This window comes from Oryzias melastigma, unplaced genomic scaffold, assembly GCF_002922805.2.
Source record: "Oryzias melastigma strain HK-1 unplaced genomic scaffold, ASM292280v2 sc00205, whole genome shotgun sequence".
NCBI lineage: Eukaryota > Metazoa > Chordata > Actinopteri > Beloniformes > Adrianichthyidae > Oryzias > Oryzias melastigma.
In genome coordinates, this window is record NW_023416881.1 from 493,156 (window position 1) to 516,815 (window position 23,660).

A 23,660-nucleotide genomic window follows, 5' to 3' on the forward strand; every position below is an offset into this window, starting at 1 on the left:
TCTTTCAAACAACATTAAATTCCTGTTCTACATTACGTACAAAAAGTAAAGCAAGAAAAAGACGAGCTGCTGGATGACTTCCATTGTTGTTGCTTTTCTAGTTGTCGCACGACTATGACGCAATGACACGCTAGCGTTCTACACAACAAATGTGCCACGAAAACAAACTGCTCAGTGGAAGCGAGCCTTAACTGAGTGGAAACGCTCGCCAGAATTAACTGGAACATACCATACCACTCTTTACCGGATTGGACCGTACCCCTCAGTGGAGACGAGGCTTTACAGTCCCAGCAACCATCTTTTGATCTATTGTAAAATTGTGCCAAGAGGTCTTTCAATTATGATTTAGCCACTTTTAGCAAAAATCCAAACACCTCTATCGTTTTTTAAGACGCCGTTTCTGGCAGCTGATTTTGAATTTCCTTCTGGATTAATAAAACTTCTACTCCAATTCTAATCTGCAGAGCAGCATGAGTTCATCAGAAATTTGCCTCTGGGTTGTGGGTAGTACTGTTGGCACAGAAGTAACCCTCCACTGATATCCCATGATCCCTTTGCTTAGACTCTCTCCTACTATCTTACAGCCCCTCACAACCGTAAGCTAACATTAGCAGTGCTTCGAAAATAGTGATATCTGAGTTATCCAGCCGTACAGTTTTGAGCTAGATTCTAGTTTAGACGAGGAAAACACAGACGTTCATGGATCTTTTTGTCTGCGAGTGTAATGTTTTTCAAACTGCAGGGTTTTATCTGCTTCCAATTAATCACAGTTTGAATAAAGAAATACTCAGAACCGCATTTTTAATATTTAATTCTTTCATTTATGTTATCCATTATAAGAAAAAAATCCCAGAACATGTTAAAAAAAAAAAAAAAAAAGATTTCTATTGGTGTTGGTCTTTAGAGAAACATTTCATGCTTGCCAACTTGGCATCAATGATCTGACTTGCCTTAAAGATGCTCTGATTGGTGTTTGGAGCTGAGGACCAAAGGTTAACTACACTTCGACATCAGATCCATGACAACAGTTTCCTCTAAATATCAGCTGAAGGGCTACTGGGAAACGTTAAGATCATATTACATCAGATGATCCAGATTTGATCTCCCTTGTTTTCGATAAAAGATTAAAAACTGCTGATAAACCCTTATAGGACAAAGTTTTGTCACTGTAAACTAAATGCGCTGCACTGAATTTTGGACATTTGAGAATGTCATCGTAGAATATTTGGGGATTCTTGACATTTCAGAGATACTGACGTGTTCTGCACCACCCTGCGCTATTTTTTCCCTCCATCTTTCTGCCCTTCAATCAGTCAAACTGTGATGAAATCTCCGCCTGGATCATCTGATGAGTAGAGTACACAGCAGCTCCCCTCATTGCTGTTATGGCTTCGAGGGCGCGGAGCCAGACCATCCAAATGCTGACGTCACCTCCTCCTCTTCTGTGCACTGCAACGAGCAGCAGAGGGAGATGGAGCGAGCAAAGTGATTGGTTTACCGGCCCCTTTTCTCCATGACACATCATGAAATAAAAAGGACCAGAGGCCTAAATTATCACCTTCACCTTAGCCGTGCACTCTTGGATGTTGTTCTAGAAGGGATTCCAAACCAGGGGCACTGGCTGCGGCTGACAGCCTGGCTGACCACACCGTCTGTCACCGCTCTCTGGAGGAGCACATAAACAAAGCCAGGACAAAGGTCACCAAAGGTTTCCTAGCAGACATTATTAAACACAGATTTAGTTCTTTCTTTACTTCCTGAAATACTGCAAAGTAAATAAGTGATCTATGTGCACTGTTGGAGCCCACACTTGTAGATTCCCTGATAGGAAAACCATTTCAAATTAATTCCTTTAAAATAAAAAACAGATTAAGTGCCACACCTAGTGGTTGAAGGGGGTAGGACATGCCTGATGTCTGGATGCTGAGGAAAATCTTCCCACAATGTTGCCTCCTCTTCCTCCTCCCTCATGTGGTTTTGGAAAAATTACCTGGTTCCTCTGACAGCAGCCACGCCTCTCCTGATGAGGAGTGTTCAGGTCACACAAGTCTTCATTCATTCATTTAAAAAAAATCTCAGTTTAAAGGAAGTTACGACATCTTCAGCAGAGATGGGGTCACTAAATGCTGAGCAGAAAGTCAGTGATTGGATGACAGAAAAATACACACTCCACTATGATTGATTTGGATCCTAATTCGAATAGTAAAAGCATATTTAAGATGTTGATATAACCAGAAGTCCCATGGCCCACCGCAGACGGTCTGAAATTCCATTACCTCTGAAAAAAAGGAAAAGACAGAGGAAAAATGTTTTCTTCCCTGAATGTTCCAACTTTTTTGCGCTCACTAGGACCCAGCGGCGATGTCGAACCGGCCCAGAGTGAGTGAGTGAGCGAGTGCGCGGGCGCTGGGGGCCACTCCGTGCAATGCCACTCTAAAACCTCCAGAATAAAAGGAAACAGAAGTGGACATCTCTGCACGTGACAGCGACGCGCCACTATATGAGGTGAAAGGCAGCCAGCGCGCATCAGGACCAGCGTGGACTCAGCCACCGCTCAGCCTCAGTTAGCGCGCGCACCGCGCACTCGCCAGCTGCTGAATTTTAAACCAGCAAAGCAACACGTGTGAGTTTTTCTGCTGCGGGACGGACTCCAGAGGGTGGCAACGCAGGTACGCAGGAGGCGAGCGGAACTTTTACCAGAGCTGGAGGAGAGGAACCCCAGATCCCCTCCCTTCCTCCTTCCCTCCCTCCCAGTCTACATTTTTCCCTTCCTCCTCGGACCTCTGCTCTCATCTGAAGACCGAACTCTGACAGGGATGCTGCACGTTTCCGAGCCGCACTTGCACTCAGCAGGAACCTGAAGCGGAATCACTCTTTACTTTTACCCTGAGAGGTGCGCAACATCATCTCAAGGAGTAATTTGGACACTTTTACGCACGCTTTGCGCTTTTTTCTTTTTGTTTTATCTTTGGAGAGAGGGGCTTCTGAACATTTGTTCCAACACATTTACACACAGAAGAAGTTTGTTCATCCTTTCATCAACAGGACTGATGATATCGTCACTCTTATCAATGAAACAACTCCATTTGTCTTTTCCTCTCCAAACAAGGACATTTGTGTCTTAAACTTGTCAACTCAAGAGAAGATGATTCCTGCTGGCGACGTGATGCCATGTAGCATCTCTGATGTTTGACACTTTTGAGGATTGACTGAAAAAAACTGACAGGAGATATCTCAGTGACAGAGCTCATACAAGGCGCAGCTTTTGCGCTTGTCTTTTTCTTTCATTTCTTTCTTTTTTTGTTTTTAAATTGGAGTCCACACAACAGCCCAGATGCAGTTTCGACTCTTCTCATTTGCCCTGATCGTTTTGAACTGTATGGAGTACAGCAACTGTCAGGCGCCGTCGCATCGCTGGAGGAGAAACAAAAGAGGTAACCCCGAAGTTCAAACCGCGCAGAGCATCTAGAGTGGCATCACATTGGAGAACTATGGGAGTGTGCATGTGTGTGCGCGAGAGGGAGACACTACCGGCAGCCATGCATATAAAGATCACTTACACGTTTGGTGAAAATGCGTCTTTACGCACGGAGCGCACGAAAACAGGCAGAAAATCTTCATCCAGCGCGCGTAAAAAACAAACAAACTTATACAAGTCACTCAAATGCAGAAGAATATCAAATCAATCAAATGAAATTAGCACTGTGGGCAGAACTGATGGCTGGATGTGAACGTGTTGGCGGGTGTGCATGTGGAGGATTCCGAATCCTCAGCCTCACACATGAGTCGCACATCTCCACTCCAGCTCCCTAAGCTGGTTTTAATTGATCTCATAACCACTTTGAGTCGGTCGGAAACCCACAGAACAATCGCTCAGCGGAGTCACGCGGGGGAGGGGGGGCAGATCTGCTCCTTTTGTAAATAGTTGTAACTCCCGAATGAATGAGGGGACCGTCGGATGGGGAAGGTGGTCCCAACAAAGCCCTCCCCAGATCCGTGGCACGTCACGGCGCTTAGGATGAAAAAAGTGGACGCTCCACGGCAAATCACAGATTTAATCACATGCGCGGCGTGCCAGGGGGAACCTCTGCACTCTGGAAGCCCGGCGCTGCCCATCTGCAAATAATCAGGCAATCACAGCGGGGTACTGGCACACACACGGTTCTCAGCTCCTCTGCGTTTTTCTTTCTCCGCGCGCAGCGTGAGGGAGACTGCATGTCACGGTCTGATCACTCTTTTTACAGGTTAGGTTGGATAGCCAAACGCCGCTGTGCGCATGAGAGAGCGGCGCGGACAGAGGAGGTGGGGGGGAGTAAAGGGCCCGAGATCAAGAGGTTAAATTGCAGATTTGACCTGCAGGAAAAACTTCAGGTTGAGCGCTGTAAGCTGGACATTGTTACTGCCAGCTCCCAGAACGGATGTTACACTTGTCAAACTAATCCCGTGCAAATATGCGCAGGTTTTTCCCTTTAAAGTAATATTAAACTGAGCTGGGAGGGAGTAGAAGTGGCATTCTAAGAAAGCAGAGGCAGTCTGCCAAGCTGTCCATGTCTGCTTCCTTCCTTTATTTATCACAGTGATATTGGAGGAATCCTGTAGAAATCACTGCTCTGCAAAGCCAGAGAAGTCCAAACATGTGACAGATTTATATATAGTTTGTCTTTTTTAAACTTTTATTTATTTATGGGATGTTTATTAACAGCAAACTCGGTATCAAGGACGCTCTGTTCACTTCTAGTTTCACATTTCTACCTGGGAGCTGCCCAGTACAGCCCCACATGCACCTGTGGTCACTGAGCAGCCTCACTGAACCAAACTGGGTCTAAGGCTTTGCTCAAGGGCTCCAGGAGCGGGGCAAACATCCATTTCATCCAGACTTAACCTGTCAGGACTACCAAAACTTTTCTCCCATGGTGTAACAGAAGAAAAAAAGCCCAAATGTGTGGCTATGGCGCTCACTGAGGTGTTGTCAGAGTAATTAAAGCGGAATATGATGACCTTAGATCTCTGTGCCCCCTCCATGCCTTCCTCTCCCAGCACACGGCACAATCCAACCAGCCACATGGCTGAGGTAATTCCGGACATTCTGTTTCTCCGAAATGAAATGCAAAACAGATGAAGATGTATATTAAATTTACACCTCCTTGCTTCCAATCCTGCCCACCAGAAACAGGAAAATGATGCCAGTGAGCCCTGCTATGATATCATAGCGAGGCACAGGGGTATAACTTTTCATTTTTATTCTCTGGCTAATGATGCCACCTGCTGACTACATAAAATCAAGCTGAGTGCCCGCGCTGCTGTAGGGAACGCAGCTACGCAGAGGGGGTTCTGAGCTGCTTAAACAGGTAATGAATAGGTAATGGCGGTCAAGAGTGATGAGAAGTGACACCGTTAACCCTTCCATGGCTCCATCGAAATCCCAAATTTGAATTCCCAGCAGGCCTCAGTCTGGTTCAGATCATGCTCAGATGTGTAATCTGCTCCTCAGCTGCGATCACACATGTTTTTGAGGGAGAAACGTGATTAAATGAAAGTGGCTGAATGTAGCAGGGTGACGATTGTGTCACATTTAGTGTCTCAGCATAAAGGGTGTGATGTATGGCTTTAACATCCAAATTTACTGAATTTTTCAGGGCCAAATTCACAAAAGTTGTGCAGAAATTCTATCGATGGGGGAAGAAGTTTGCTTTAATATAATTTTGAACTTATGAAACTCTGGAAATCAGCCCTTGGTGTTGAAAGCTCACACTGAGTCTTAGGTTTGTTGGTGAACATGTTAATGTTGGAACTAGCATGGTGTGCTTTGATTAAGTGCCTTAAACAGGATAAGTGGGAACGCTCCAAGAAGCCGCTGTAAAAGCAGCATTCCCGTCTCTGGAAAAAAAAATAATTCTGTGCTGATGGATCAGCTCAGAACAAGCTCTTCTCTACCTGATCCAGGTGTTTTAGCAAAGCTTTACTCTCCCTTCACCTTTAAAACTGGACACGTCTAAGTTCACGCAAAGCTGCTCCTCTCAGTTGAAACTCCAGAATGGCAGCTGCCCCCCTCCTCCTCTTCTCATCGTGTCTCCTCGGGTGGTGCTGGCTGAGCAGCGGGGAATTTTGAGCGGGATGAGGAGGAAGGCATATTTAAGCAGATCAGCCTGAAACCTCTGAATCCGAACAGCATCACCTGAGAGGGATTAGAGCTGACCTGAGCCTGAGCTCTGGTGTCAAGGAACAGGGTTCTGTCTTTTCTCTCCCAAGCCTCCCTGAGTGCGTGTGAACGGACGTGTGGGGTCGAGTGTTGGAGGAAGTAAAAAAAAAAAAAAAAAGAGAGCGCAGGTGGATGGTGGAATGATGAAGACATTGATCCCACAACTCATGACACACTCTTTCCCTAACACATCCCAGCCAGGGGTTTGAGTGGAGGATTACCACTTCCATTAATGACAGTAACTGCACATGTATCCGGGCTGTAAACTGTGTGGAAAGACTGGCTCCTTGTTTGAGTTGTGTGTTGATCCTGTTTGGTCACAGAAGTATCAGATGAAGCCAGAGAAAGGCTCCTTCAGTGCACTTCTCCCATCATGCTACACTGATGAAAAACACCAAAAAAAGAAGTTTCTGCTTAACTCTTTAACACCAGAGCTCCAGTGTTTATGTTCTTTGATTCACTGAAATTTTTAATTGTTAACATGATTAATGTAATTCCAACAGTTTCCAGAAACTGCTGGAATTGCGTTGATCATGTCAACGGTTGAAAAGTTACAAAGATTTTGTGTCTAAGCATCACCGCGATGCCTCAGGTGTTAAAGCAGGGGTGTCAAACTCAATCACACAGGGGGCCAAAATATTAAACACACCTTAGGTCGCAGACCGAACAGGGTAAACATTACTTGAACGCTCTAAAACAAACATTTTAAAACTTTAAAAACAAAACTTTTTAACATAATTATGAACTAGATATATAGCATTAATGCTAGTGGGAATGCTGTAAGCTGAATTTGGCAGCCTAAATTTGAAAAACAAGGCTAAATTAGCCAAAACAGTTAGCACATAGCAGAAATATTAGCCAAACTCCAAAATAGTCTAAAAAAATATTAGTGAATGCCAATATAGTCCAAAAAGCTAACAGATTGCCAATTTTTTAAAACTCTTAAACCATAACTTTTTAACATAAATATTATGAGTTTAAAAAAGTGATATTATTTCATAAATATGATTCTGTTTATGCCATGCTGTTTGGCTTAGAAAAAAATGATTTTGTATTCACATATATCTATAGCTTTCCTTAACAGCAACTTTGCATATTTATCACATTCTGATCAGAAAACATAACTGAACAGATTACAGCCATACCATGTCACCTAATAGTTCTGTGTTCTGGCAAATACACATGTTGTTTTTTCCTTTAGGCCAGGCAACTTTTACCTATAAAAGTTGATTTTTGCGGAAATGTGAAATAAAATCGAGTTATTGCATGAAATCTTATAATATACTCCATATTTCCTTGCAGTGATTGGAAACTTCTGAGCAGCAGACAAAAACGACAGTGTCCCTGCAGAGCTTGGGGGCAATTTTTGCAGCCCTCACCTATGCCCGTTTCCTCCGCTGCTGCAGCAGCAGCTACACCTTAATTTGTTTCCTCTTAAAGCTACCAAGTATGACCAGCCAATTTGGTCTGACTCTCTTGAGTTTATTGGGCCGTAAAGATTCTAATGTTGGGAATCGTTTCAAAGTGCCACGCATAAAACAACAACACAAAAGAAGCTTTTAAAAAAAGTGAGTCATACCAGGGCTTCACAGGTAGGAGAGCTGCCCAGAGAAGGAGATGGCTAATTCAAATCTCAAAGTGAATCCAGCAAAAAGCTGTTTAGAGGTAATGATGTGAGCACAATAGCCATGCATTGTGTTTTTTCCCTTGTTTAATGTAATCATGGGAATTGTTAAAAGGAGCTATTTCCTCTTTGCTAATCACAAAAGACAGCAGACAAGTTAACTTTAAGTTTGGCGACCATGGGAAGGTAAAGCTAGCAGCTTGCTAAATAGCCATTTTCACAGCTTTACAAGTCAAAAATGTAGTTTTTGCTTATTGTAGCAGCATTTTTTTATTAGAGTTGTGATAGTAGCTGCGTTTCCATCACACAAATGTGCAAAGCTTTATCAAAATTTTAGAGAAAAAACACATTTTTGCAATTAAACTTTTTCCATTTAATCTTAATTATACGAAGAATGTGAATAATATTTTGATTTACAGCAGATACATTCAAATTTCTGTCACAGCACTAGCGCTCATGATCATCTATCAAAGGAGATGTCGGCGTCTCATTCAGACCATGGAGCGACAAGCTAGGTGGGAGCGGGCGGCTACAGATGAAGTGATTTTGGGAAATCGTTGATGATTTTATAGAGGAGCTGTGGATCCAACAATTCCGTATGACACACTCAACTTTTGATGAGCTGTGGGATCTCTTGCAGCAATAAGTGTTGTACCTAGCTGTTGGTCACCTGAGAAAAAGAATTTCAATTGCAGTTTGCAAAATTAGTCAATTCGATTCGCCTCTGAAACCACTCCTCCAAGTGCTAACATTTTTTTAACTAATGCGATTTTTTTTTACTGAATTGTTGTGTTTCCATTTGACAAATTTACCATTGCAAACCACATTTATGCGATTTCATAGTCAGTGGAAACGCAGCTAGCTAGTAATGGAGCTTAGATTATTATTGTTAGCAGCAATTCTTGCAGACATTTTCTAAACCTTTTTTCTCTTAGCTGCAGAGTCTTTTTGCTGTGCAAACATTTAATAGATGATGAAAACACTTGTAAGATAAACTTCATTTCTGATTTCAAATCAGTGTGTGAGTCAGAAAGCCTGAGAGATTTTTGGCAACATTATGAGGAAGTGATAGAGTGAAAAATAGTTTTAAAAAAAGTAATGTCTACAAGCTGGGAGTATGAATATGTATAATTCATTGGGGTTCAAACCTGATCAAATCAAATAATTTTTTTTAATAAAATGTGCTTTTCACAATTGCAAAATTATGAAATTTCTCTTTTTTTTAATCCAAAGTGTTTTAAACTCTAAGTGAAATTTTAAGCTACATTCACACCGCCCTTAGCAACACGCATTCAAGGAGCCACTTCCAGTGATAAGTCTAAGTAAACACGTAATCTAAATGCGCGTTTTGAGCTTCCAGGTTCAAAACTTTTTTTTCACCTAGAACCGTTTTGGGCTCTACGTACAAAATCTGCAGCCAATGAATGCACATTGAAAGTTATACCAGGGCGACCTTTGATCAGTCAGACACCTAGGGTTGGTAGTGTTGTATGGACGACTTCCCTATTAATTCACAGAAATTATTCTAAAAATGTATCATAATCATGGAAGAGAACTTTAATAACTGTGGTTTGTGCCCCGCCGAAATTATATGACAAAAAGATGAGCCTGTTAGATTGTAGCTGTCTTTCAAAACTGCTACAAAAAAAATGTATAGTTTTTTTTAGGATTTTTGCTTTTTATTAAAAAAACAAACAAAAAAAAACATTGATTATACATTTTTACAACAAGCATCCCCCTCTGGAAACAAACAAACAAACAAACAAAAACTCCTATCAGTAATCAGTATAGTATCTGCTCAGACTGATATCACTGCAGAAAAAAAACCATTAAGTGTCTTTAAAAACACATTGGACCAGTAGCTTTTTATGTCTATAGATTCCTTGGCTTGAGTCTAATGATTCATGTCTCTTTAGCATCGATCTGCAAAAGCCTGGAAAATCTAAAACTGTAGAAGGCCCCTTGAGAAAGCACACCAACACTCACAGAAACAAACGAGCTACACAAACAGACACTGACTCTGGTGTGGTGCTAAGGGCTCTTTGCACCAGTGCCTATTCAAATAGCTGTAACAGCAGGGAGGCAGGGGGCTGTGACCACCCCCCATTCGCCCACCCCTTGGCTCCCAACAGATGGACACAACTCCTTATACCCCCTCTCCTTTCTTCCATGAGAAATCTAATTATCCGTACATGCCAAATCAAAATAAAACATTGCATGCAATGCCTTTGGTATAAAGGAGAAGTACGCCGGTCAATAACAAAGCGCCTCTGTTGGAAACTTTCCTCTAATGTAGCAGAAAAAGGATAAACATGGAGAAGTAAGGAGGCTGTAACCTCCAGTTATGGACTGACTCTATATGTGATAGACAATAATATTTACTTTTGCTGAGTTACACCAAAAACGTGATGAATTAAGATTTTCTTAGCTGATTGGCTGTCATAAAATGGTTTTGGTTCAGGTAACGTGACAGCAGTAGAATAAACAAAGGATTATTTAGGGAGCTGGTGAACCAGTTGGTGATTTGGTTGGATATTTTTAATAATTAGTTTACTCAGACATTCATCTGTGCTGTGGATGGCGTGTGCCTCGACGTCCAGGATCTCAGACCTTGCGGTATGAGAAGGGTACGGTCTCACGGCTGCCTGCGGAGTGCAGAAGCACCCGGTGTGTTTTTAATCAGAGACAAGGCTGGGAGTCATTACTGGGGCTCGATGCTGAGCTCATTGTCTCTCTGACTCCCTCCCTGAAGACACGGGACAGCAGAGAGTGAAGATGCCGGATTTACGGTGAGGGCTACATGGCATGCAGATTTCTGTGGTCACTGAGAGGGAAGTGATTGAAGGAGAGGATGCAACGGCAACAGATCCATTGATTTAGACGCACATCTGTGGGTTATCAGAGCAAACAAAAAGTTTGTTGATCCGCCCTGTAATTAAGGAAATTATGGCATGAAAACCTTTTGACCCAGAACATAAGAAGAGTTTCTTTTGTCAGTTTTTTTTTTTTTTACATTTAATTCTTGTGTACTTGTATCTTGCAAAACTCTTTGCCAACTTTTGACACATAGCTAGGGACAGACCAACAGGGTACAGATGGAGAAATCATGTTATTGCTATTTACAGGTAAACTACTGGGGAAAAGTTTTAGAACACGCCAATATTTATGAAAGTATTCACTGTTGTTTTTCTCTGAAATGGAATGATTGTACAAATAGGAACGATTGTACTTGTAGGTCCTTTTGCTTTCCCCTCACTATCCACTCAATCCCAATCCAATTTAATGGGTTTCAAGTCTGGACAATATGCTGGCAACCCCATGTTTTCAGGTTTGTCATCTTGTTCTTTTGTCCTCAGGTAGTTCTGTTAGAGCTTGGATTTTTGTTTCAAGTCATTATCTTGTCGTAGGACCAGCCTCTGACCAACTACGTGCAAAACGAAGGGATTTCCATGAAGCTGTGGAATGATATCCGTGTCTGTTCATGGCGCCGCTCACACTGCAATAGTCAGTGAACCTGGATCCAACGAATCAGCTCCATACCATCACAAATCCTCTTCAGTGTCTGACGGTTAATATCACATACCGTGAACCTATCCTTTAATCTTTTTGACAATGTACAGAGATTTTGTGTGAAGAACCAAAGGTATACAACTTTTATTCTTTGGTCCATAACACCCTCTAATCTTCAGTAGGACTGTATGTCTTGAGATGTGTCCTGAGGACCAATCCCCGTCTGCTACAACATCCAGTACATAAAAAAATAACGAGTTGGGGACACCCAAAACATCCAAAAAATGATGCGGAGGGGTCCTCAACCAAACGTCCAAATACGACAACTTAGGAGTGAGAATGTGTTGATTACTCTGTTGTCTTAGCAATTCTTCTCTTTAGGGTTAAACCTGAGACAGGCTGACAAGGACCAAACAAAGCTGTGCTTGAAGCCATTGTCTTGTGAGCCCTCTATCATGCTGGTGATAACTCCCAGAAACACCCCATCAGGTCAAGTTGTGACTTTGAGTATCAGCGTCATAAAAAAAGGAAATAAAAAACTGAGTGGAAAGAGTGAGTGTGTTGGGAAATGTGTTCCTGCAACAGGAATACCTACTGCCTTATGAGGATTGTCCACTGAAATCCATTCAGTGAACAAACAAGGAGAGGACTAAAGCTTGAGCCACCACACTAAAAACAAAACAAAACAACAACAAAAAAAACACTAAGTTAAAGTCCCACACCTCAATGTGTGAAATTTGTTCTCCACATTTGACCCATCCCCTGGGGGAGTGGTGAGCTGCAGACACAGCACCGCTCAGGAACTATTTGGTGGTTTAACCCCCCAGTCCAACTCCGTAGTGCTGAGTGTCAGGCAGGGAGGCACTGGGTGCCATTTTTTAGTCTTTGGTATTACTTGGCCGAGATTGGAATCCACAACCTTCCAATCTCAGGGCGGACACTCCACCACAAGGCCACTGAGCTGAGCTAAATAGAGGAAATAAGTATCACAGCCACCAGTGAACCTGAAATGGTGTCAGAAGACTTTTACCTGAATTAAAGAGAAAAAGAACTGGATTGTTGCTTAATCGTCCAAACTCATCTTTTCTGATGCAAATACATTTTGTGTTACTTTTGCTTTGGAAATCAAGGTCCCAGAGTCTGGAGGAAGAATTGTAAATCACAGAATCCAAATTGCTTCAAGTCCAGTATGAAGTTTTAACAGTCAGTGATGGTTTTGGGCATCTAGTCATCTGCAGGTGTTGGCCCACTGTGTTTTCTGAAGTCCCCAGTCAAAAGAGTCAGCCAAGACAGAACTCTAAAGCACTTCCTGCTGCCCTCTTCCAATAAGCTGTACCGAGACGATTGTGTTATCCAGCAGGATTTTGCAACTTCCCCACATTGTCAAAGGTACCAAAAGTTGCTTTAGTGACCGTGCTACTGTCAGTAGTAATGCTAAAAAAACCTTCCTGAGCTAAACCTGAAAGAAAATCTATTGACTGTTGTCAAGAGGAAGATGAGAGACGCCAAACCCAACATTGCAGATGACCTCAAAGAAACGGAGGTCTCATTACACCTCTCCTTTGAACTGAAAATACTATTTTTTGACTAATCTGATATCATTTTCTTATTTTTCTGAAACTCAAACTATACCTTTTCTGTTAAATGAAACAAGGAGCTGAAATATTTCAATCTTTGTGTGATGATTCCATTTACTGAGGTTCACTTGTAGAATTGACAAAAATTCTACAACTTTTTCCTCAATTTTTGCAAGTTAAAAGTTTTAGATTTTTCAAAATATTACCTGTTAATGTAATGTGCTAACAATATTAGGGGGAAGATAGTTAGTGTGTGCCAGTCGATACAAACTCGGGAAAGTTTGACATTTTGACAAGAACAATCTGTTTGTCTAGTGTGCACAAGGCAACTGCAAAAACAAGAAATCCTTTCTTTTCAGGTACGGCATTTGTTCCAACATTTTAACTAATAGCATATTTGGGCAAATACAATTATATTGTAATATTTTTGCTAAAAGCCAAGTCAAGTTGTTTGCATGTTAATTTATTCTAGTTAATGGTTTGATTCATTGCTGTGACCTTTCACAAACTGCATGAGCTCAATTAAGCACATGCAGCTATTGTTCTATTATGGGTTTTAGTTGTCCAAGTGAATCGTATGTATTCCTATTAATAATAAAAATCAACATTTAAACATTACTAAGTCTGATGGTGTCATTTGACATTTCTAAGCCAAGAGGTAATGTCTGGCTAATTCCATCCATAATTGTGTTAGTTAGGAACCAAACAATTACCTGCATATCTAAATATTTAAGTGCAATCACAGAGTTTTTATGAGCCTTTGGTTTGACTGCTGCTCTGCCAGCAACATTTCAAGAAAAAAAAAGTATGTAGTCAGATGTTATAGAAGCCAGAGAAAGCACTAGAACACTGTGCCAATGCGATTCTTGTTTCATTTTTGACAGTTTTCTGCAGTTTGTTCTCCTTAGCCAAGAACTGTTCACAGCAGTACAGTGATTTTTTTTGTTTTATTGTGGTTGTGGCTGTTGTGTTTGTTGTGGTCCAGTATATAGTTTTTGGGTTCTCTGCCTGCATGGCTCGAACGACTCCTCCTCTCACACATTTGATAAACAGAAAGAGAAGTGTGGGAGAAATCTGCAGGCTCTGTTATGATTTGAATTCTGCACATTTTTTGTTTTGCGCTCATCAATTGTGGTGGCTGCCTTTGACTTTCTTGCATTTATTTGTGTTTCTCACTAATCTCGCTTTAGGCGATGAAACAATACTGTGGCAATGAGAAAATATGAGGACAAAGAAGTCCATTAACGTTACTCGAATTCCTCTCGTCTTTTCTCTGCTTCTGACTCGCTAGCGTTACATCTTGGCTCCATCCTCCTCAACAGGATATTATTTTATTTGGACTGGGGCCAGGTCCGAGGAGCAGCAGCCTTAGCAGTGTAAACAGTTGTCACCGGCAAGATTAATCACTAATAGGTATCTCTAGATCGGGGTCACAACCAGTTTACATGTTTACCAGTTAATGGTTTTAGAGATGGCACTGTCTTGGTGCTGCAAGTGAAGTGTAACTGACACCGTGGGGCTGGTTAGCATCAGGAACCAGCGCGAGTGGATGCATATGCATGCGAGCAGCCCTTTCTAAAACATACGACATAAACTGGGAGGCCTGCGGTTGGTTTGTGAGAAAGCCAGGTTTGATTTTAGACTGTTTAGACAAGAAAAAAGACGATTCCTGTCGTTGAGTTCCAGCACCTTGGAACATTGTTTCAAGCAGCAGCCAAGACCTGGCAACCTGATTTGCTGCTTGTTTGTAGCAGCAAACAGTGGCGTGTAGGTACAAGGCCGATGTCAGACTCTGTTTTTGGCTCCACTGTAATGATACTCTTGATGACTACATTCCTGCTTCTTATGCGTTTTCTGCTGTCTGACATTCTCATCAGACTCGGTCCTCAATGCATCACCAACCGACAGCTCACCCAGGATATTATTTTTGGAGCCATAAAAAAAGTTATTGACACATACACACAAAGGGGGCACATACTTCTGGAGATTGATCTTATCAAGCTAATTAGAACTAGCCTGACTCAGTTGGCCGCCTGACAATTAGGCAAATTAGCAAATGGACTTGGTTGGAACAACTGCTGCAGCAAAAAATATGTCATAAAAATGCAAAAGACTGAAGTTATTGTAAATGTGGAAGTTGATAGAGATATTTATGAGCTGATTAAACTAAGCAGGTCAAAAGTAAACCAGAACTAATTAAAAGGAGGATAAATGTATTTTTCAAATTACATCTTGAAAACAAAACTTTGTTTTTGCTTTATTTGACCAATTTATACTTAAAGCTTAAATATCAGCTGGTATTAAATAGTTATAAAGCTCACTGATGGCAACAGGAAAGTGTATCTTACCTCCTTGTCAGCTCAGTGGCCTTGTGGTAGAGTGTCTGTCCTGAGACTGGAAGGTCGTGAGTTCAAATCCATGCTGAGTCATTCCAAAGACTCTAAAGATGAGACCTTGTGCCTCCCTGCTTGAAACTTTTGACAAATTAAAATACACTTGCTTAATTCTTCAAAATGTAGTCAATAGCCATCTGTGTGCTGCCCCCTACAGGTTGAATTGAGGCATACAGTTGAATTTTGTGATTGGTCAAACCATTTAAGTCCCACATACATGTGTGCAGGTGATGCATAAGTGCCCGTTGGATGAATAATTGCTAGCTCATATTGTGAGGGTATACATTTCTTAAATCACTGATACAGACTGTAAAACTTTGGACAATGATCCTTGTGCAAAAGCTCTGAACTTGTAAGAAATAACAAATCCCTCTCGTGCAGACAGATGTATATTATTCTCCTGTCTGACCTCCAGCCTGTAAGGAAAGGAAAAGTTTTTACTCATTCCAGAATCCTGAGAAACAGCAAACCCACGGAGTGCATCCCCACATAAAAGAGAGAGACAGCTCAGTGGCCTTGTGGTAGAGTGTCCGCTCTGAGACTGGAAGGTCGTGAGTTCAAATCCAGGTCTAGTCCTACCAAAGGCTCTAAGCACTCTAAGCACTCTAACACTCAGCATTAAGTGGCTCGATTGGGGAATTAAACCACCAAATAGTTCCCGAGTGCGGCTGTGTCTGCAGCTCACCGCTCCCCCGGGGGACGGGTCAAATGTGGAGAGCAAATTTCATACACCCAGCTGCGTGATAACTAATGGGACTGACTTTATTATATTCATGAGTCTTAAACCAACACCAGCCCGTCCTTGTTTAGACCCTCAGTGAGTGCTTAACCCTTCAAGTGCAGTGATGTGGTGTGAAAGTTCTACAACAAACGTACTCCAGACACCTGATAGAGCTGAAGGAAGATGAAGTTTTCTGAAAAAACAAGAAAGCCAGTTACTTTTAAACAGTTTCTAAGACTTAAATAAAGAAGTTTTTCTAACTTTAATCACAGTTAAAAGTAAACACATGTAAAGGAAACTGTGTACTGTATCTACTTGGAATTTGATACAGAATATGTGGTTGAAGTGACTTGTAAAGTCACAGTTTAAATTAACAGTTAATGTAAACTGTTAAAAAATATTTCAACAAATATTAGTAATTAATTTCATTTAAAAAATTGACAGTCAAATGCATACTTAAGCACATAAAAAGAATCTTTGTTGGTAAATAGTAATTACAAATTAGTAGGAATAAATTATTTGCTGCAAATTAAATAACACTTAAAAATCTGACTTTCAAGAAGAGTAAACAGAGCTGCCTCCTACTTTTTTTTTCTATTAAACCTAATTCAAACTGCATTTTTACTAAACACCTTAAAACACTATGGTGTTGGAGGGGTGATGATCAGCTATTGAAATCTGCTTAACATTTTCTTTCAAATGTTTGTTAAATATTAAGATGATCTCATAAACAGTGAAAGTGTAGATAAAGAGTTCAGAATCAAGTCAGAGGCTGTGTTTTCCCGGTCAGTCTGTGCAGCAAACGGATGCTGTGATGGGGAAGCTGAACCCTGGAGACTGAAGAACTGGTCAGAACTAGCTGCCTTTCTAGTTGTGAAGTCTTTGTTGTCTTTAGAGGCAGAGCTGAAAGTGAGTGCAGGTTTGTGCCTTCTGCCCCCTGCAGTGCACTCCACTTTTGACCCTGACGATCACCTCAGGTCTGCCTTTTGGCCCTGGTGGGTCAAAAAGGTTTGCGAGGTTGTATTCTTTGAAAAAGATCAATGAGACTAAACTTTGTAAAAGACTTCTGTCCAGGATAAAAGTCCAAATATTAGTTCTGGATTTGGTTCAGGTCTGGAAGAACTTCTTCATCCAACCATCATATGTTTCACTGAGACTTCAGGAACTGTCATCTTGTAACAAGAGGTTAGTCCACTTCACAGGTGATGGCTTCATTTACTACATATTTGTTAGAGAGAAACTCATCTTTCATATTTTTTTATTTTTTTTTTAATTGTAATTTAATATTATGAACAATTTTCCGTCCATCTTTTTCCCATTTGACACTAAATCTCCACAATAAATTGGAATGTGATGTCAGCCTTCCATCACAAAAGAGCATAAACTGCGCCAAATGATTTAATAGCTTGAAGCATTAAGCAAAAAAAAAAAAAAAATCTGTTTATGCATTTGACTAACTGGACAGATCCCTTCATGCTATTGACCAATCAAATGGAGTATGGGTGTAACAAGCCATGCGCATACTTCGCACTCCAATAATTGAAATCAATGGTCCGTTCATATCAAATTCATGTACATCGTCTTTGTTTTAGGAAGTGCTAAAGTAGCTGCTTGACGGTTATTCAAAAGTGTGTTAACTAAAGCTCCTGACGTGGGTGGGAGGAGCCTCCATCAAAAACTTTTCTCGACTTCATCATGGAGGACGTGGATGGTGAAACATCAGGTTTATTTAATTTTAAGAACAGAATAAAACCATCTGAACATTTCTCCACGTCTGGTTCAGAGAGTCTCCCAGTTAGCAGCACCAAGTATCCCACCGAGGAGAAAGCCGCTGCTCCGTAACAGGGACGTGCTGTCAGGGGACGATACTACGGCAAGCGAAAGGGATCATATATTGACAGGAAAAGTGGACACGGCAGTGCCACGTTTAATTATTTTAAATATTTAAATGTTTCCACAGTTAGTTTCAGTTAAACAATTAATACCAAAAAACAATTTAAGTTTAATTTCAACTGTTTTATTCACGATTTAATTTGGACATTAGGGGAGTGGGATGAGAAAATGTGCATTTTAAGGGGTTCTCCAGATAGATTTGGTGTTTTCAACAAAGGCCTCAACGTGCAAATGTTTTGAAGTGATAAATAAATATGTCTGAAGCATTTTATATATTTTATTAGATGTGTTTTGAAGCTTTTCTAAAAACTAATTTCAGGCTCTTATCCTGTTGTTTTTGTTAAACTTTTTACTGATCTGAAAAATGATGCTAAAACCTTGATCCGGGCCGTGAGTTTTGTGATCCGTTACATCCCTAAAATGGAGCTATTTTGTGTCAGCTGGCCGCCTCCTGACGTGGATCAGTTGGAGTAAAATTTTAGAGACTTTTAATAAAACTATTGCAGTGATATGGTATCATGTGATAGTTGTTTTGCTTTTTGTTCGTGTGATTTTGTCAATGCAATACTGATCATTATTGTATTGTAGATTGGAAGTTTTTGTGAATTTTCTGACCAGTAAAAACAGCGTGAAGCTGCTCAGTAAACAGCATCTTTAAAACCATCATTCCCCCCCTGGACCCTCAAAGATATTCTGCTCTGACAAGTGTAAAACTGTCTTGCTTTTAAAATGTGTGCGCTGAAAGTGGAGATGACTTTCGTCAAGGTGATGACAAATGCGGAGGGTGTTGGGTGGGAGTCCTGCAGCACTGCTACATGCGGTGCAACTATTCCAAGCACGCCTTCCGACTCGCCTGATCCTCGTCTGTGATGCTGTTAGTCCCGCCCACCAAACGTCTTTCTTAAAAGAGCATAGCTTAGCGTGCGTGCATGTGCATGGGTGAGTGAATTACTAGAGGAACTGCACATTGAGCTAAAGGTGTGAAAATTAGGTGTGAGGTTTATGTGTGATAAATTACCACCATGTGGTCTAAATAGGAGCCACTCCACCTTTTCTTCCATCCACCTTTTTCCTCTTAGCTGTTTCTTCCCTCCCTTCAGAGGGCAAAACACATTTCTCCCACAGCTTGAGTGAATTTGAGGGAGTGTAAATAGTAAAATATTCCCATTCTGCATGGTTCTCCCTCTTTTGGGAGCCATTTCAATCTTTCTCTTTGATTCCTGTCAGTGGAAGATTTTTTATTCTTTCCCTGAACTTTGTTTTGAGCAGGTTTAGATCAGTTGATATATATAAGATATTTAATTTAAGTATCTGTAGTCTCAGAAACATTTGCATTTAGCAGCATACTTTTTTACTACATTGAAATCCTGGAATTTGCAAACCACATCAAGGATCGTAAAAAAATAAATAAAAAACGGCAGAATTTTGCAACACCTCCAGGAAAGTTGAACTAATTATTTCCAAATGTGCTGTGCATCACCTTTGAACTGAAAAAATAAAAGCTATAGGATGATTTAGGATACTTCACACAGTTTAGCTGCTAAAACTGAAAGCTTTTGGCACAAATTAAAAAAAAAAAGCCAGGATTTATCGTGTTCTGGCTTAAGTAATCCTGCAGATATTAAAGGTTTTTGCTTTTGCCTGCAGATGAAATATTTGATATCAGCTAGATCTAGAAAGTGCATAACTGAATATCCTGCTGCATTTCTTACAAAGCCTAATCTTAGATTTTGTATTTATAAACCAACACCGTCAAGTCAAGCAAAACTGAGTTGCTTAGAACCAAAGTTTTCAAACATTTCTCAAAATCGTGAAGTTAGGGAAGTGGAGTAAGATGGATGAAAAAAGGAGTTAGCGAGAAAGCGAAACCACATGCGTTAAGAATGATAAAGTCCATCCTGGTGAATCATAGATAATCTCCTGTGGTGTTTCCACACTTGAGAGACATAAAACTGTTTTTATCTGTGCACTCCAACCATCCAGCATGAGTCTGAGAGGACGACTCTGACTGATGACAAGAGATTCAGGCACAGGAGCTGTCAGTAGGTTGTGATGTATCTTGTGGATAATTTAAATAATTTTCAGAAGATTTTTTCAGAGTGTAAACGAACTAAAAAAAACCTATTCGACCTATGAGTGCAGAATCCTTAACTACTACCCAGATTTTTGCTTTTCTTTTTTTCAGTAAATTCTTTAAAAATAGTGACACTGACAATGAAGAGTTACTCTGTTTTTTTTTAAATCAACTGAACTGTAAAAACATTTTATGGGACTTTAAGCCACAATGAAGCAGCACTGATGTCACTCCAGCACCACTTCAAGGTCTGTATTTCTCCCTTTCCATAGCAGTAACTTGATTGTTATGGATAAAGGCTTTAATACGTGTCATCAGGAGAAACTGTTACATTCTGCATGCTGCACTGTGAGCTCAAACTGACTGAGTTTTATTTATCATTTCCAAACACAAGGCTTTGAGGATTTACTTTGTTGCTTTGAGGAAACGTGCAAGACTGAGTGACATGGTTTGTTAAAAATAATAGTTTCTGCTACAAATATTCTGCAAACCTCTTGATGCTTGAATTTATTTTACGGAAAACCCTGATGGTTTACCCTTTACCCTTATGGTAAGTTTGGAGCATATTTGCATCAATAGGCATAAATGACTTAAGTAATGCAGACATCCATACAGAATATGAGAAGAATCCAGCTGGAAGACAGGCAGATATCAGATGTACAGAATACTTCAGCATCTTTCGGTAACATGTGTAAAGCACTCAGCTTGTGTTAATATTAGATTAAAGCAACAGGTTGTGTATCCACAGCTGCTGCATTAAAACAAATGATCCATGTTTTCAGTGTGTGTTTCATACCACAAACAGCAGTTTTGTTTTACATGCTAAGTCAAGCCCAGCACATATATATACAAATGTGCGTTTTGAAGGTCCCAACATAAATAAAAAGTGATTATTGCAAAGAAAGTTTGCACATCAGGGACAAACTTTATTCCTGTTTTGACCGTTTAAATCCCAAATTGAAGCCACAGAAAGTTCAATTAATCTTCCCTTCATGTAACAAATATTCACTTATAAATTGCTTATTATTATTAAAATCCTCTTTTTAATTATTAAATATAAAAGCATTCCCAGTGATCTTTTAATTATGGTTATGACGATTTTCGCATGCACATCGTAGACAGTTACTGTCAGGTTTTCAGACGGATTTATTTTCTGCTGTGCGTATATAATTTCAGGCAAGCTTATCAAAAAATAAAAAGGTTAAAAAATAGGTAGCAAACTTTTCCAAATTTGGACTACGGGTTTTAAAGCAAAGAGCTTCTAAATATATAAATATGGATAAATAAAATATATTAAAAAATAAACAACAGACTTGTGAATGATTATGTGCATGAATGAGCAAAGCATGTTGAAAAGGGACCAACACAAAAAAATAGCTAATATAAATCCTTACAAACTAGCTTCAGTGTTTACCTGCTTGAAGACTCACTGATGAAAAAGATGTTTTTGATGTTTTTAAGAGTTTCTTGGGGCATTTTTTCTGATGATGGAGGACCCAAATTAAGAAAATTAAGCTCCAATTAACAGAAAATGATGATTGAAAAAGAATGGCCCAAAGTGTCTGCAACATTCATAACACAAACAACACACAACAACTTCACTGTTGGCTGGTTTTCTGAAATATTAAGTCAACAAAGTTGATCATACTGGAGTCATCCTTAAATGTTGTTAAAACAATATTTTTTAAAAATCTCTTGCGCTTTCCACACCAACAATATCAGAGGTTACACACAATCCATCCATCCCACTTTTTCTGTGCAGGGTAACAGGGAGGCTGGGGCCAATCCCCAGCTGCACTTTGTTGTTCTTGTTGTTTTTTTATGCAGATGTGCTTAGTGAAAATAAACATAGATGATTTATTGGAAAGCGTGCTGTGCGAAGATTGTAGGTGAAATTAAACCATTCTTTGTTGTGCTTTTTTTTTTTTTTTTTGCTCAATGGCTTTGTATAAGCAACTTTTAAAAATGAAAATTAATTCAAAATCTATTCAGGCTTTTAAGCACATTGTTAAAACCTCAATGTAAGCTTTTTCTGTTTACCAACAATATTTTTATTTCTTTTGTTATAACAAAACACGTAAATGAATACAAAAAACACAAACCCAGTCATAAAATACATTATTTAAGCTTTTTCTTAACCTCCTGGGATCTGAGTTAATATTTCAGCTAACCCCCACAGGGTCACAAGGCCCCAGTTTAGCAGAATGAACTACTGTGGTAATATAACCCCAAATGTGATGTCCATGCATGTGGACGCCAAAGAGGTTAAGAAAGCTTTGTTGTTTTCTTCAAGGATGGAATAAAATGGAAACTAAAGTATATTCACTTCTGCAGTAATTAGCTGTAACTGAAGAACTTTTACGAACTTAAAACAAACCAGGAACAAAAGGGGAAAAATTTGTTGGGGAAACTTTAATAGGTGCAACCCACAAACTCAGCTGTGCTGCTCGGCCACTAATGCCTCCTTTGAAACGTGGCCCCATAACAGGACAGGATTAACTGTCAAAGAGACACGCTAACAATGTACAATGACTTCAAAAAATGAATTCTCTTATGTTTGGTTAAATATTGTAAACAATGAGGATATAATTTAGCTTCTTTCCACTTTAGATACGTTTAATGTTTTAATTCGTAAATCAGTCAGTTGAGTAATCTGTTTCTTCTTATTTATTACAGTGGCTGCTTCTTGACTGCACAAGAAAAGTTGGTACATGCTTTTATTTGCTTGTACCATGAAAGTTTAGAACATTATCAGATATGGATGGATGTTAACTGCTCTTTTCCCTAAAAAACCAAAACAGGTCTAGATTTTAAAGGTCAGTTGAGGTCATCTTTGAGTGCCACAACACTATTCTTTACGTGCCGACTTGTATTTTTGGCAACAGAAGTTGTTCTTTGTTGTGACTTTTCCAGTAGCCTGTTTGTACCACCACTGCCTGCTTTACCCATTTGCCACTACATTTACCATCAGCCTTTCAAGTGACGGTACAAGTCCGTGCACTTCCCACCCTGCCCGGTGTGTCTCGGGGACTTCTTGGCTCGGTATACACGTCTGACAGTGAATGTGTTTTCTCAGTTTTCATGCTGCAAAATCATTAAAAGCAGCACGACTTTCCTAAATTATAAACATGTGCTTACACAATGATCTGTTAACCCAAAACTGGAAAGAGAACTTAGATCCCAAAACCTGACTATTTCCAGCTGGAAAAGAGCTGGAGGCCAGTGCAGCATATTTTCTGCAAAACTGGAGAAGAAATATGCCCTCAAATACCATCCACACTTTCTTTTCTTCGCCCCCTTTGCTATTTCTTTTTAATTTGGAAGCCAAAATAAGACCTGGAGATTAATGGCAGATGAAGTCAAGAGCCAGAAAAGTAGGCAGTTTGGTATCATTTTTCATGTACCAGCTTGTGAGAAGCTGGTGCAGAAAGGTTAGAGTGGCTGTTAAAGCTACAGAGAATCAGTTTAGACTCCAGAGAGTTTGGCAGAAAAGCATCTGTTCTGCTAGAGTGTTTTCCTGTACCGTGTCTGCCCCGTGGTTCTCCTAAACTTTCTTCGTTTTTGTCTTCGTGGAACAACGGTAAGCTTACACCATCATTTAGGTAAATAAGTGTGCCGTTCCATAAACAGTATTGGTCTCTGTGCCACAAGGAAAGCCTACAATTCATT

General features: G+C 40.2%; 1 protein-coding gene across 1 annotated transcript in view; it reads left to right on the forward strand.

The window, feature by feature from the left end:
• Positions 1-2,270: 2,270 nt before the first annotated feature.
• rspo2 (R-spondin 2) overlaps positions 2,271-23,660 on the forward strand; it is an 80,129-nt gene continuing 58,739 nt past the window's right edge. The window contains exon 1 of the mRNA XM_024264161.2: positions 2,271-3,434. Coding sequence (XP_024119929.1) covers positions 3,335-3,434 — 100 coding nt within the window. The 5' untranslated portion in view covers positions 2,271-3,334. The remainder of the gene's footprint in view (positions 3,435-23,660) is intronic.